Here is a 15,220-nt window from a genome sequence, read left to right as displayed (position 1 = left end):
AACACACACACACTCTAAGCTGTTGCTTCAGTAGATTTTCACCACAGGCCCATGGAGTACCCCATCTGTGACTTTTATTAAACAGGTTCCCACCCAAGGACCCCATCCCACACACACACACAAACACACACACACACACACTGCATGCTGCATAGTAAGCAGCTTGATGCGCACACTGTCCTGGAGAGAATACAAGTGTCCCACTGTGATGACAATGACAGCTCACTCTTGCACACACACACACACACACACACACACACATACACATACAGAGCGTACACATAAACAAACACAAAGTACACAAAGACAAACAGAGACTGATGCATACTGCTACAGTGAGGAGACATACAGGGATGTGCATACAGTATACAGAGTATAGAGTACTGTGCATGAATAAGTTCACATTCAAAACAGTACACAACTCTTACGAATTATTGTCCAAATCTCAGCTTCCAAACTGTCGGGGGGTCTGAAAGGATGTGTAGATTTCAAGTCACAATTATAGAGAAATCTAAAAAAAGGTCTGCCACAGGATACAGATGTGTTCTCAGGACAATGGGCTGACCACCACAGAAAACAGAGACCTTAGCAAAAGTAAATGTGGTTTGGATTAATATAATTGCACACACACAGACAAGTGCCCTGGGACAGTGAGAACACACACGCAGAGCAGCAGGAAGCCATACCAACGCCCGGGGAGCATTTCAACATAATATGCCTCCCTCAGGTGCACCTCAACCATACGGTGTGGGTGGGGGGACCTGCAATCTTTGGTTCCCAAGCTACGCTCCTCTAACAATTAGGCCATATGTGCTGCTTAAATCATTAATTAAATAATTCATTGTCTGTAACCGCAACCCGGAATCACTGAGCGCAAGGCAGGAGCACACCTTGGACGGGGCACCAGTCCTTCACAGGGTGACACACACTCAAACATTCACTCACACATACAGACACTTTTGAATCACCAAAGCACCTACCAATGTGTGTTTTCGGACTGTGGGAGGAACCAGAGCGCCTGAAGGAAACCCATGCAGACACAGGGAAAACACACCACAATCTTCACATACAGTCACCCAGAGCAGGACTTGAACCCACAACCTCCAGGTCCCTGGATCTGTGTGACTGGGACACTACCTGCTGTGCCACTGTGTCGTGATTAAATCATAAGTAGAAAATGCCCCAGCTCCTACGGCTGAACTTTGGAGGTGTGGAATAATACCCCAAAGGCTTTCTTTGAAAACCAGTCTCCTGAGACCACATTCTAAAAATGATGGTCTTGGTGTCCTGAGGTATCAGTGTTTCAGATGTGATGACTGGGCAAAACAAGCTGTTAAACATGTTGCTTTTACCTACCATTAATAGATGGATATCTCTTTGTTTTATTACATTTTTTATTTATAGTTTACATTTTTAAATGATAAATTACACCAAACTGAGATAATGTAAAAATAAACAAAAACAAAAGTAATTACAAAACTTTCCACATACATATACATGGTGCTCACCCACTTCCCTCCCACCGTGGCAACCATTCCCAGTGGCTAGTTCATCACAGAGGTGCAACAGAACAACAATATAATAATAACAATAATAATAATACAGTGTTTAATACATTTTCTCAGCATATTCCCAATCATTTAAAGTATTACACATTAGCACCATGAATACGGGCAGTTGAAGTCCCAGGCTCTTTCCAGGCTCTTAGTCTACAGGAAATTTAGAGAGTTTTTCAGCACATGGCTCGTAGTTTTATAGATGGATGTCTCTGATGTTTATCCTGTAAGAGCACATAAGACTCCAGACTACGACTAAAGCAGGTGAAAAGTACGACTGGCTCAATTATTCACTTTCCACGCAGTCCATCAGCGAGGCTTGTGTGGCTTACAAATATGTCTTCTTTAGGGTGAATCCCATACATCATACATGATCAGAACAGAAAAGCAGTGCTCTGTTTCCAGTCTGCAGTGATATCAGAGAAGTGCTGCTGGACTGTAACATAATATGCTTTCACAAGCATTCGACAATCCTACTTTATCATACACTCCCAACACTCTGTGATATGAAGCTGAATTCACAGGGTCTAGAATGTAGTTGCTTCACCACTTAAGGTGGAACTGGAGATTTACTAACTAACTACTGAGACATCAGCATACTGCTAACAATATTTTGCATATGTTTTGAAGTAATGGGACATAATTTGCGAAGATTATGAAGATTTACTGCTGGATCATTTCATACAAAGTGTAGTGCTATTATATTACAAGGGATCTTTGGTCTAAAACTTTTGGCCAAAGACAGACAACTTGTAGCCTGTTATACATTAGAAATCCCAGCTCTGCAATAAGGGGGCCGCGTACTTGTGATGTAAAATCCTGGTCTTAGGAACACTGCGAATCCAAAGCATCAGTTTGGGCTGCACAGTGGCACTGTGGGTTTTGGGGTCCTGGGTTCGGTCCTCACCTCAGGTCACTGTAAGGTGTTATGTGCTCTCCCTGTCTCTGTGTGGGTTTCCTCTGGGTGCTCTGCTTTCCTCCCATGATCCAAAGACACATTATGGTAGGTGGATGGGTTTGTAAAAGAGTCCACAGTTTTAGTGCTGTTCTTGCATTTGTACTGTTCTCAGGATTGTAGCACTGTTCTCGAGTTTGTAGTTCTGTTGTCCCTTTGTTGTTTACACATATCCTGTTTACATCATGGTTACATCCAGTTGCCGTTTACAGCACTAATACACTTTAAACACTTTACAGTGTCTCTCTCCCTCAGCCCCTCCCTCCCCCCGTACTTATGGTTTTGTATTGTCTTGTATTGCATTGTATTGTATTGTATGGATATTGTTTTGTATTTTCTTAGCCATGTCTTTTGCACTTTAATGCGTGTGCACTGTTTTATGTTGCACTAGATTTGTACTAGTTGAACTTTAATGTTGTGTATTGTTTTATGTAGCACCTTGGTCCTGGAGGAACGCTATTTCGTTTCACTGTGTACTGTAAACACTGTATACTGCTGAAATGACAATAAACTTCTTGAACTTGAACTTGTTTCTTTCTTAGGTTTGTAGTACAGATCTCGTGTTTGTAGTTCTGTACTTGGGTTTATAGTTCTATTCTGGGGTTTGTAGTTCTGTACTCGTGTTTGTAGTTCTGCTCTCCCTTTGTAGTACTGTTCTCAGGTTTGTAGTTCCGTTCTCTAGTTTTTAGTTATGTTCTCGGGTTTGTAGTACTGTTCTGGGGTTTGTAGTTCTGTTCTCAGGTTTGTAGTACAGATCTCATATTTGTAGTTCTGTACTTGGGTTTATAGTTTTGTTCTGGGGTTTGTAGTTCCATTCTCGGGTTTTTAGTGCTGCTCTCGGGTTTGTAGTGCTGTTCTCGGGTTTGTAGTGCTGTTCTCGGGTTTGTAGTTCCGTTCTCCGGTTTTTAGTGCTGCTCTCGGGTTTGTAGTTCTGTTCTCGGGTTTGTAGTGCTGTTCTCGGGTTTGTAGTTCTGTTCTCGGGTTTGTAGTGCTGTTCTCGGGTTTGTAGTTCTGTTCTCGGGTTTGTAGTGCTGTTCTCGGGTTTGTAGTGCTGCTCTCGGGTTTGTAGTTCCGTTCTCCGGTTTTTAGTGCTGCTCTCGGGTTTGTAGTGCTGTTCTCGGGTTTGTAGTGCTGTTCTCGGGTTTGTAGTTCCGTTCTCCGGTTTTTAGTGCTGCTCTCGGGTTTGTAGTTCTGTTCTCGGGTTTGTAGTGCTGTTCTCGGGTTTGTAGTTCCGATCTCGGGTTTGTAGTTCTGTTCTCGGGTTTGTAGTTCCGTTCTCGGGTTTGTAGTTCCGTTCTTTGGTTTGTAGTTCTCTACTCGGGTTTGTAGTTCCGTTCTCTGGTTTGTGGTGCTGTTCTTCATTTGTAGCACTGTTCTACAGTGAATTGTTTGCATTCTCCCTTAATGCTGTTGTTTATTCAGCTTTTGTTTGCTTTGTAAATATGTGATATGACTCAGTGATCCAATGCAGTCTTCTCTAATATCTGATGTGTGTTAAGCGTAATGCTGATGCACCATCCATATGGATGCCACCCATTGGTGGTGTTTGTGGTGGCTCCCTAATGTTCTGATGTTCCAAAGCATTATACATAGACAGCTTCACAAGGTATTATTCAATACCCTGCTATCAGTATGAAACACCTGTTGCTGTAGAACTGTCAGTAACTGCATTACTCCTAGAGAAGACTGTGGTTCGATTCCCTAAACAGATAGGCACACTGTTATGTACCGGTGAATCTTTGGGTGAGACTTCAAGTGCTACATTAGAAGACCACTATAACATGATTAAACTGTAAGTGCCGCTGGTTAAGATTTTCTCAAATGCTAAGGTAAATGTTAAGGTAAAATAAATAATATATAGGTATTAAAGAATATGATTTCCACACAGTTCTTGACTTACAATTTTACATTCCGCACATTTTATTTGCAGCAGAAGTCGGTGAAGGATACTGAGAGAAAGTGAAATGGAGTGGTCTTTGACTTGTATTATAAGAATGGTTCTAGTCTCTTCTCTAAGCACAAGAAACTGTGAAGTTAAGTTGACAAAAGATGGAGTATTCCTTCAACATTCCTGCTCATTTCATGTGTATTACAGGCTTTTAACAGCACTGTTTAACACTTACGTGCCTTTATTTCTACTCACACTACACATCTCAGTCAAACCCTGCTTCCTTTAAACTGCTCCAGGTCTGTATTCTCACCATTCTGCAGTGACTGGGAGTTACAGTCGTTTGCACACAAATCTCTGTTGGGGGGTTTCGCTGAGATAGGTGTTTCGGACCCTGCTCACCCCTCTCTGACCCCTTCACTTCCCCTCAGTGGACGTCGGCCTTGGATTCTCGTCTCGTTATCTGCTCTACTCTACACGTGTTTCAGTAGCGGTTGAAGGTAGTGGTCAAACGGCTTGATGCCTCTCTCCTCGCCCCCTCCTCCCTCCTGCCCTTCATCTCTCCCAACGGCAGGGGTCGCCTGGCATTTCACAGGGAAGAGAAAACGGGCTTCAATTCTCCCGCTCCAGGACAAAGCAGAGAGAGAGAGAGAGAGAGAGAATGAATTAGGGGGGCAACTGGACAACCGGAGCAGCTCCATGCCAAACAAAGTGCGTTAGCATCTAGCAGCACGCGCGCGGATCTTGGTTGTTTTGGAAAAAAAAAGACCCCCATAAAGCTAGAAAGGCGCGCGCTGTGCAGAGTTGTAGCTCATTGGCGTTTTCTGCAAACAAACCTGAACTTTAAGCGCGAGCTTTGCAATATTTACAATAATTATCAGAGTGAAACATCCCCTGGCATCAGTGCACGAGCCGTGCTTTCTTCTGCTGTTTTCTATCGCTGAAGTACAAAAAAACCGCGAACGGATGTGAGGAAAGTGCTTGGAGAGAGAGAGAGAGAGAGAGAGAGAGAGAGAGAGGGAGAGACTCAACCCCCTTTTTCTGTCTGTTTCTTTTTGTTTGGGTTAACAATAGAGCGAGTGAGGGAGTGCAGGGAGAGAGCGCGCGTGTGTGTGAGTGAGAGAGAGAGAGAGAGAGAGAGAGAGAGAGAGAGAGAGAGACTCGCGCACGCTGAACCTGTGTTCATGCCTTCAGTGTAGCGGAGCGGGCGATGGATGTGAGATTTTATCCGGCACCTCCTTCCAGCGTGGGCTCCTGCACGCTGCCTACCGACTCCAGCCTCGCCTCTCTGGACTATTACCACTGCAACAAGGTAAAAAACCAAACAACCATCCCCTCCAGGACCCCCAGAACACCCCCACCCCTCGCTCGCACACTTCTGCTCCAGTGCACCTTACTTTCTGCGTTTTCCTCTGTGTTCTTTGCTTTGTTGGTCTCTCTCTCTCTCTTATTTTTCTTTCTTTCTCTTTTTTAATAAGAAAACATCCGCAAAACACGGGCTGCGTCCTACACCGTGCGAGCAGAGGGTGCACTTTTCCTCGGAGCGCATTCGTTAACGTTAGTGTTGCGTGTACAGCACTGAGGGCTGAAACAGAGCTTTTTATGCGGTTTAAGCTCGCGCCTGTACTTGTTTGCATGTGTGCGCGCTCTCGCTCTCTCTCTCTCTCTCTCTCTCTCTGTCTCTCTCTCTCTCTGTCTCTCTCTACACTTGCCGCGCCGGCGCTTAATTAATTAGTCAATTAATTCATTAATTAGCTACGCGTTCTAGCTCAGCGCGCGGGAAGACTGAACGACGGCGGCGGCAAAGAGCAGCGAGCGAACAAACGGCACGCGTGCAAACTTGGTGCGTCGGCGGATGCGTGGCGCGAGTCTTGGAGAGGCAGGAATGCTCGGTTAGAAGTTGCACGCGAGGCGAGTAGCGCACGAGCTGGGTCTGACACCCGAAGATTGCTGCTGCTGTTGTTGTTATTGTTGTTGTTTAGTTTAGTTTTCGCTGCATACGCTAACCTTATTTAAATGCAGATTAGTTTCTCGCGCCGCTGTGACGTAGTGGCGTGTGCACGTGTTTTTTTTTTTTTTTTTGAGGAGTCCGGCAGACTCCTTCATTAGCGCTGGATGACCAGTCCTGGGCTAATTATTTACTAAAGCTACTCAGCCGCTGCAAAATTAGCGCAAAGTAGCGTGCTGAAGTAAGTCCTCGCGACTGTCTGTGCAGCGCGTGCATGTGGCCGTGCATCGGCTCACACTGCGATTGCAATGCACTTTTCCCAGTGCGATGCATTTCACTTATGCATTCTAACAAAATGCACACTCCAGGGAGTCCTGAGGACCGGCATTGTGGTCAGTTTAAGATTCAAGAGGCGAGCGTCATCTCGGACCTGTTCGCGCGTGCAGTATCCCATCAACCGGCAACAGACAGAGGAGCTGTAAGTGTGAGGGAAAGTGGCCACAGGCTCCTTAACCCGGGCAGGCGCACAGCTGGAAGTAACGGAGCTGCTGTCTTTAGATGCGTTTATGCCGCCAAATGAGTTCATGCTGGAGATAAAACGCCGTGAACGCGCACTTGCGCGCTCTTTCAGCCCTTGACGGACCTTGCTTAGAGTTCACTTTCTGTGTGCGTGAAATCTGAACCCGGTTCTGCTGGGATACAAAGAGGTCTTGCGTCTGTCATTAAGCCTCTGCTGAACCCTGGGGATCTGGGATCTTTAACTAAGTGCTGGAACTCTTTCCTTGTAACAGATGATAACTGCTTAATACTTAATACAAGTAACTACTTAATTGCAGAGCTGAAACAGGACTCTACACTCTGACTAATGATGGCATTAAAATGCCACCCATATCTGTAGTAGGACTTGAGAGAAGTGTGTCTGGGAACATGCTGTCCTCTTGGTCTCTGGTGTGTCGGTGTAGTACGTGTTCGTTAATGTTCAGAGCATCTATGAACAAAACCCTGCCCATGCAATATATCCACGCACCTGTCATTGAGCCTCAAATGAATCCATGAGATCTTTTACCTAAGAGCTGGAACAGTCCAAACAGCACTCTACACTTGCACTCGAATTACACCCACATTTGTAGTAGAACTTGAGTCTGAAACATGTTATCTGCTGTGCTTCTCCTGTGTAGTTTTTATACATGTTATATTCTGGGTATACAGCACCTGAAAACGCAATCCCACCCATGCAATATACGTATGTATTAATGAAGTTCTGAATGTATCGCAGCACATTCAATATGAATCACAGTGGAAAAAACAAACACTGGTAAAGTAACATTTTTCACGCCGATTTCTTAAGCTTTGCTTTTAGCAGTTCTCCTGAGATACAAGGAGGTTGACTGCCGTTAAGCCTCGACTGTGTACTTAGGATCATTAAGTGCTGCAAGTGTTTATTCGTAAAAACTAGTAACCACTTAATTGCGGAGCTGCAACAGGAGCCTGTGCCGTCTGTCTAACCTTCACATTAAAATTCCACTCATATTTGCAGTAGGCTATGAGCGAGAAATGTGTGCGCAACCATGCTGTCCTCTACGACTCTCATGTATACACTTAATGCATATTCATTAATGAACACTGCATCTGTGAACAGAAACACATAATCTATCCAATGCAATATATGTATATGTAACAAATAGCATAACAACACTATAGTGCGCTTATTTTACTTTTTTATTTTCATTTGCTTGACTCTTATTTGAGTAGTATTCAAGAATTTAGGAAATGGAAAATCTGCATTTTCTACCCTCTTATAAAAGGTCTGTCAAATGTCAGTTAATAAGCTGGATTGTTCGTAGATGAATATGTCTTCCACCCACATTCTGAGCACAGTGGACTTTGCAGAACAAAAACTGTGACAGGGGTAATGCGCCACAGCGTGTCTGATTTAAAAATATGCAGATAGTATGCTGTTATTTTAAGTGAATCACTGCTTCCATAGTTTATCATGGCTCGAGGAGAGTGGAGAGTAGTGGTCATAGCTAAGAGTCGGTGTAGCCGCATTCAGTCTGGTGCCTGATTCATGCATTGAGCATTTGTTCAGAATCGCTTCCATAAAGTGCTTACATTTAGACTTCCCTGAGCAGAGCGACAAATAAAATTGCATACTCCAGATGGAATGCAAGATAAAGGCAATCAGTAATAGAAAATGGCTGCTAACGCCATGTGCCTGGGCTATAAGCGAAGTAATATAGGGTACTAAATAGACGGAAAGCCTTGATGTATGAAAGTCATTGCCTTTCCCTCCTGCCTGCGGCATTGCTCTTAAACTTCTCCAGCTCCTCTATAAGTAACTCATAATTTGGTGATGTGTGTTTATAGAAGTGTGTCGTGGAGTTTAGCTCGTGGCTTGGAACATATGGAAAAGATCAGTCGGCGAGCCAAGTGGAGTACAGTATGCTGACTCCTTATGCCCAAAAAGTAAGCTTATGTGAGTGGACATTATGCAACAAATTTGAAGGGAAATGTCTGCTCTCCTGACCACAATGGCCCTTTATGCAGCCCTATGTTAATAATGCAAACATTCAGACCTGATTATGAGGCCATGCAGCCTATAGAAGGCCAGCGACCATAAATGTAATTAGAGCTAATGTCGAGATGTGTGCTGGTGTTTTGCGGTGTTCCATGAACCGGAAATGGTTCTAAAAACTAGGCCAACTATGATAGGTGGCTCTCATTTCCTGTTGCAAACACGCTAAATTGCTAGCTGCTACGTCCCTACTGCTGCAATCGTATGTTTACTCATGGTGGAAATGCACAGAATGTACAGGAAACCCAGCACTAGAAGCAGGGAAGTAGAATTCCCCTTTCAAACAGAGAATCACAGAGTCTCTCATGTGGTGTTAGCTCACCTGAAGCTGGTAGATGTAGGAGAGCCAATATGGCGGCCCAATGACACACATTGCTTGTTGCTATGGGAACTTCAAAATACTTGCCAAGAGCAGGTTGTATGTGAATGGAGGGGAGTGGCAAAGCCTCAGTCATCAAACAAAAGAATGTAGGCTTCCATTTTGTAATTCTTTGGTGTAGTCATTAATCTATATGGGCTATATTTCCATTCGACATAAAAAAAAGAAATACAACACTTTAGAATATGCTGTATGTAGCCTATGGACTATAATGGACACAGCAGTATGGAAATATTCCACTTGCATCATGTAAAAATACTTCTTCACTGTATTTCCAGCTGTATTTGGACAGGGCTACCTTCTTTTAAGCGAGGCTTATACTACCAAAATTTTCTTAATGAGGAAGCAATGAAAAGGCAGGATGCCAGGTGGTTAAAAATACAGTCAAGTGAGATTTTGTTGGCTTATCATTAGTCTGGTGACATTCATTCTAAGAGAGTATGACACATACAGCCTCAACCACTGTGGCAACATCAGTGCACAACTTACATTGAGTTATGACGACAACATGGGAAAGTGCTGCCTTTTGGAAATGGGAGTCAATCAGTTGTCTCCTAGTGAATAGTGTAATATATATTTCTAACTAATAACTTTACAGGAGAAGGACAAAAGATTCTTAACTTTCATTGGAAGTCAGTGTAAAAAGATTTTTCTGTGTGTCGGTTTTGTCGTTTTGGAGCATTTCTATTGGTCCATTCGTCATGAAATTTGCAGTTTGAAGGACAGCTACTTTGTTTAAATGATGTTTTAAACTAAAAATAAACCAAAACTGAGGTGTATGTTTATATATATATATATAAACACATATTACATATATGTAATATATATTTTTAAAAATATATATTACATATATACAATGGTATTAATTGAATGTTTCTTATACCACACTGCTCTAAATGCTACAGTCTAAAGGTCTACAGTCAGTGTTTCTTGTTCATGTGTCCAGTGTAGTCTCAGAAACCTATACTGTAGCAGAATGTATCATGATAATCATATAAATCATGATATTATCCTGCCTTATTTCCTACTGTGGTTAACTAAAAAGCTGTCACTGATGCATAAGGCAAGTGAGAAGTTAAGAACATTAGCCCAGAAGCTGCAGAATGCTTTCTTTCATATGCCTCTGAGCTCAAGTTCATTTTCTGTAGAGTTGTTAGTCATACTCATACTTTTTTATATTTTGCCTAATCTCTCTCTCTCTTTCTCTCTCTCTCACCCGTCCCCCTCCTCCCTCCCTCTTTCTGTCATGAGTGGGTGTATTGTTTGTTAAGCATACTCTCTATGCATTCCTCCGGTAAAGGCCATTTCTTCATAAATACATGTTTTGTCCAGAGAATATTTGCTGAATGCATTATGACTTGTGCATAGCCTCAGGCCCATTCGCTTCATTAAAAAATGAAGTTGGGTAGGTTATGAGAGGCTGGCCCACTTTCCCTCCCCCTTTCTAACCTTATTGTAAAGTATTGACATGCATTACAGTGCAAAGACTCGAATGAATACGGACAAACTAAGCTGGAATACATTCACTTCTAAGCAGGTAAACATTGTACAAAGATATGTCAGATATAGACTGGTGTTCTTTTATTTTTAAGATATACAGTAAACAATCAATCCTTAGACTTATTGAACAAGATAAAAGAAAAGAGTATCATATGCAAAATAGCAGATTTTCTTATTTAATGTTGTATATAAATAATGAAATTAACCAATTATCCACTACCAGACTCTGCATAAACACATCTGTTTAATTGTTAAAATGGAATTTAAAGAGCATATGAGCCAGATTCTGAAGTCAGCATGAACTTGCACCAAAGTTTTAGCCCCATTTTCAATCTGAATCAAAGATTGGTGAGAGTGGGTGGGATGGCTTGCTATGTGTTACATACCTGATGACTGTACAAGAGCTTGATTCATTTAAGTTGTGTTTGTGGCTCCATTAGCAAGCTCATCAGGGTATTCAGAACATGCAAAGTCCTTCTCTCTCTTTCTCTTTCACTCTCTCTCTCTCTCTCTTTCTCTCTCTCTTTCTCTCTCTCTCTCTCTCTCTCTCTTTCTCTCTCTCTCTCTCTCTCTCTCTCTCTCTCTCTCTCTCTCTCTCTCTCTCTCTCTAGCTTTTACTCGGCCGCTTAAACCAACTAAAAATAACTCCCAGGCAGTGCAATTACTGGAAATGGGTTGCAGAGTGGCGAATCTAGCAGAGGCTTAAATAAGGCATAAAAACAGAATCAATACTGTGCAGAAAAAAATACATACAAAAAAGTGCACAAAGTGAAAAAGATAATAATGGCAAACATGTATGTTATATTAGTAGCATGCTGCAGGGGTAGGTGATATAGCAAAACTATGACTATCATAATTCATAATAGACAAATGCACAGCATGCATCACTGTTTATTTTTCTGTTTTTTTTATTTAATCTATTTTAGTTTGAACAGAGACAGAAGCATAGCATTTAAAAACATAGTGTCAGCAACAATGAATAATTTTTATGCAGTGTTTTGGATTCTAAACTGCACTGAATCTATTTCAACAGTTCTGCTTATGATGAGACACAGTTAATTACTGTTCCACCGGTACTGATATTAACAGTGTGATAACAATAGCCTATCCTCATGGTCTGTAATGTCATTTATCAGGAGAATGATAATGACCATCATATTGCTCATCCCTTGTTTGTGGATTGGTATAGATTTTTTACAGACTGGGTGCACATGGGTAATCTCTATGCTGCTGCTACTGTAAGTGTGTGTGTGTATGTGCACAATGTATTCAAATTGCTAATACACCCTGAGGCAAGATCTATGGAGCATATGATTCGATAGGAATAAGCCTCAGGTGTACAATTGTAACACTGATTTAACACTGGTGTTCAGTGAGCACTTGTGCATGTGCACACACACACTCAAAAACACAGTCTGTTATCTAAATTCAGATAATCAGTAGCTTGGTATAATCTGGCTTTTCTTGACCACAATGACATATTTCACTCTTGTTGCCAAGAACAAGTCCTTATCCATTTATGCTCACCTTCACAGCTACTAAACAGTTGTTGTTATATAGTTGTATAGTGAAAAGTGGTTCTTCCTACTTGCCAAATCATTTCCCCTCAGCACTCTCTTGTTTACGGTCAATATGGCCTCTTCTTTTAAGTTTTTTTTTCTCACATGACTCAACCATTGTGGAGATATGCAACACATTGTAGGCCAAAGCGCTGTGGCTTGCACACAGCAGAGGTAATTAGGTGGAAAGAGGCAGTCTTGGCCTATAACTGACTGAGTGAGCGAGTGAGTTTTAGGCGGCATTGGGCCGTTCATTCATTCTGCTGACTGAAGGGATCCATGTTGCAGTGGTGCCACACTCTCATCAGGCAAAGAGCTAAGCCATGCATATCATAAAGCAAGGAATGCACCACTGGATGAAAATGGTGGGGGAGGGGGAGGGTGGAATGAAAAGATCAGCTCGGGTATGAATATTTATGAGTCTGAAATGACGGCCATCAAAGTTCTCTGTGCATTGTGTGAAAATGATTTGGCCAAGCCTCGAGAACATTGGTTGAAATGCTAAAAATGCCTGTAAAAATCTTTCTCTTGGACCAAATTACATGTTGTCACTTATTTTGCCGTGACGAAATTATAGCTTTCAAAGAACAAATATATATATATATACACACACATATATATATGTCATATATGACACATGTAAAAAAGTTGTAAGCCACTCTCTGTCGTGCTGCTGTTAAGGTGGAAATGTGAAATGTTATGATGTATACTCCTGTGGATGGTGAGACCTTTCTAACGAAGTGCACTCTGTACGCTGCATGAGTCAGAGGCGTGCAGCGGTGTGTGTTACTCCAGTCTCACACCAGTTTGATGGTGTGTGTGATGTGGGGGCCTGTACAGACCTTTTGGCTCATGGAAACCCAAAGTGTCCACAGCATCGATCTCTCATGGCCCTCTGTGGACGCCTGACTAATATATTAATTCCTGGCCCACTTTTTTTTCAAATTGAAAGCCCTGTCTGATGCATTGATCAGTCAGAAATGCATGATTAACAAAAGCAAAAATAGCACACAGCACATCCATTCATACTTGGGAGACTCTCGCATGCATATATTCACACACACACACACACACACACACACACACACACACACACACACACAGAGAGAGAGAGAGAGAGAGAGAGAGAGTTAGAACTAGAGGACGAGAGGGAGAGAGATCAAATTACTAAATGGGTGTTTTGTTTTTATAAATGAAAAAAGACTTATCACATGCTCTTAAGGAAAATTAAATTTGATATTTCAGTAAACATTTCTAGAAATTTTCAGATGACTAGAAAACATTAAGCAAGTTTTTTTTTTTTTTTTTTTTTTTTTTTTTTAGCAAAAGACAACCTGAAGTTGTTTTTTTTTTCAGTTAGAAACTATAATTTGTCTAGGTGTGCTCAGACAATATATATATGTGTGTGTGTGTGTATGAAATGTAGCTTCTGCTTCTTGATGCCTTGAATTGTCAGTGGCAGTGGGGGAGCTAGCGTAGCAGTGTGCTAATTGGCCTTGGCAGAAAGATGGAGTTGGAGCTCTTGTGAGGGGGTCGAGGCTCTGAATGGCCGCTGGCTGGACGCTGAATAGCCGGCTGATTCACTAATGCTCACTGTAAATAATAATGATGCCTGTCCATGGGGAAAAGAGTGCTATGGACTTCTGTTGAAGCTCGTTGAAATAGCTGAGGTAAAAAGAAAAGGCTTTTTATTTTGTCTGTAGTGATGCCAGAGCCTGCTGAGAGGATCTCATAGCTCGTGATGGACGCTAGGATTTCCAGGGGCTACTGCACCAAAACACAGTTCTGTATTGAAGACAGGTTCTGTTGTTTGAGTTATAGGGGTTTGGAAATTATTGCATAGATTGACTGTCAGAAAGATCCTGTGTGTTTCATGTTATGGCCTTAATTGCCATGGTTTCTGATAGAGTGGGCATTGTGATAAGGGGTGGGTGATATGACAGAAAATGTCATATCACAATGATCAATACGTATCAAAACCACTGCACTTTTCTGCACTGACCTAAATGCAATGAAGCAGGGCTAATGTTAGTTTAATATTAAGAGATGCATTTGCTCTGTGGTCTTTAAGACCTTATACTATTATACATATATTGAATGCTCAGGGAAGCATATCATTGCTCTTAGAACAATGGGGAACAGGAGAAGGTAAAACATACACTCAGTGGAGGTTAAAGCAACACTTATTTACCCTAAATAGTTTTGGATCATTTTTTATTGGTCTGTTCATCATTGACTCAATATTACCAACAGCTAGTGCTGTCAAATTATGTCAGAATATGAAAATAAGGTTTTGATCGATATTGTTCATCATAACCCAAGTTATCACAGTATAGAAAAAACATCATCCAATCACACGCCTCTGGTTAGTGATGTCATAATGGGAATGGACAGTGCAGGAAAGCAGCATTTATTTTAAGGGCAAAATTGCATTACTGCATATAGACATTAATGGGATGCTTGAGAGCGCTTCACTTTTAATTACAGTCATTGGAGCTAAACGTATGTCCTCTGACTGAGATTGAAGATGACCTCAAAATGAACTACTGAAAGCAACCCAAAGAAGCCATATTAATTCATATCCCCTTCAGCACTTAGGGCACTTTGATCAGGATCAGTCAGGCCTTGATGTGGGCCTGCATTTCCTACCCATCCCCGTCAGAGCAGCGGTGGTGCGCCGTCGTGCTGTAACACCCCCCCACCCCCCACCCCCGCTTCAGGATGTGGTAGAGGGTTCGGCGCTAGCTCGACACCCCCCCCCCCAAACTACCCTTCCCCCATAAATACGCATCATATTTCTCCTGCTCCTCATTATATCAGTGGGGGGAGGGTTAACCTCAGTGGCTGAAGGGAGTGGATT

General features: G+C 42.2%; 2 protein-coding genes across 4 annotated transcripts in view; one reads left to right on the top strand and one right to left on the bottom strand.

The window, feature by feature from the left end:
• Positions 1 to 3,336: 3,336 nt before the first annotated feature.
• On the bottom strand, positions 3,337 to 3,873 carry LOC136691469 (serine-rich 25 kDa antigen protein-like). The gene has a single exon (XM_066664028.1). The coding sequence runs from the start codon at positions 3,871 to 3,873 to the stop codon at positions 3,337 to 3,339; it is 537 nt and encodes a 178-aa protein (XP_066520125.1).
• A 1,212-nt stretch (positions 3,874 to 5,085) lies between these two features.
• tox2 (TOX high mobility group box family member 2) overlaps positions 5,086 to 15,220 on the top strand; it is a 131,168-nt gene continuing 121,033 nt past the window's right edge. For all 3 annotated transcript variants that reach the window (XM_066665426.1, XM_066665425.1, XM_066665427.1), the window contains exon 1: positions 5,086 to 5,711. In XM_066665426.1, the coding sequence (XP_066521523.1) occupies positions 5,610 to 5,711 (102 nt within the window). In that variant the 5' untranslated portion in view covers positions 5,086 to 5,609. The remainder of the gene's footprint in view (positions 5,712 to 15,220) is intronic.

Source organism: Hoplias malabaricus, chromosome 3, assembly GCF_029633855.1.
Source record: "Hoplias malabaricus isolate fHopMal1 chromosome 3, fHopMal1.hap1, whole genome shotgun sequence".
NCBI lineage: Eukaryota > Metazoa > Chordata > Actinopteri > Characiformes > Erythrinidae > Hoplias > Hoplias malabaricus.
The sequence above is the reverse complement of the archived record's forward strand: the minus strand, read 5'-3'. Positions and strand labels throughout refer to the sequence as shown.

What these genes read in the sequence shown, in the direction of transcription:
- LOC136691469 (XM_066664028.1), bottom strand. Translation starts at nt 3,873, where the DNA reads ATGAAGAACAGCACCACAAACCAGAGAACGGAACTACAAACCCGAGTA.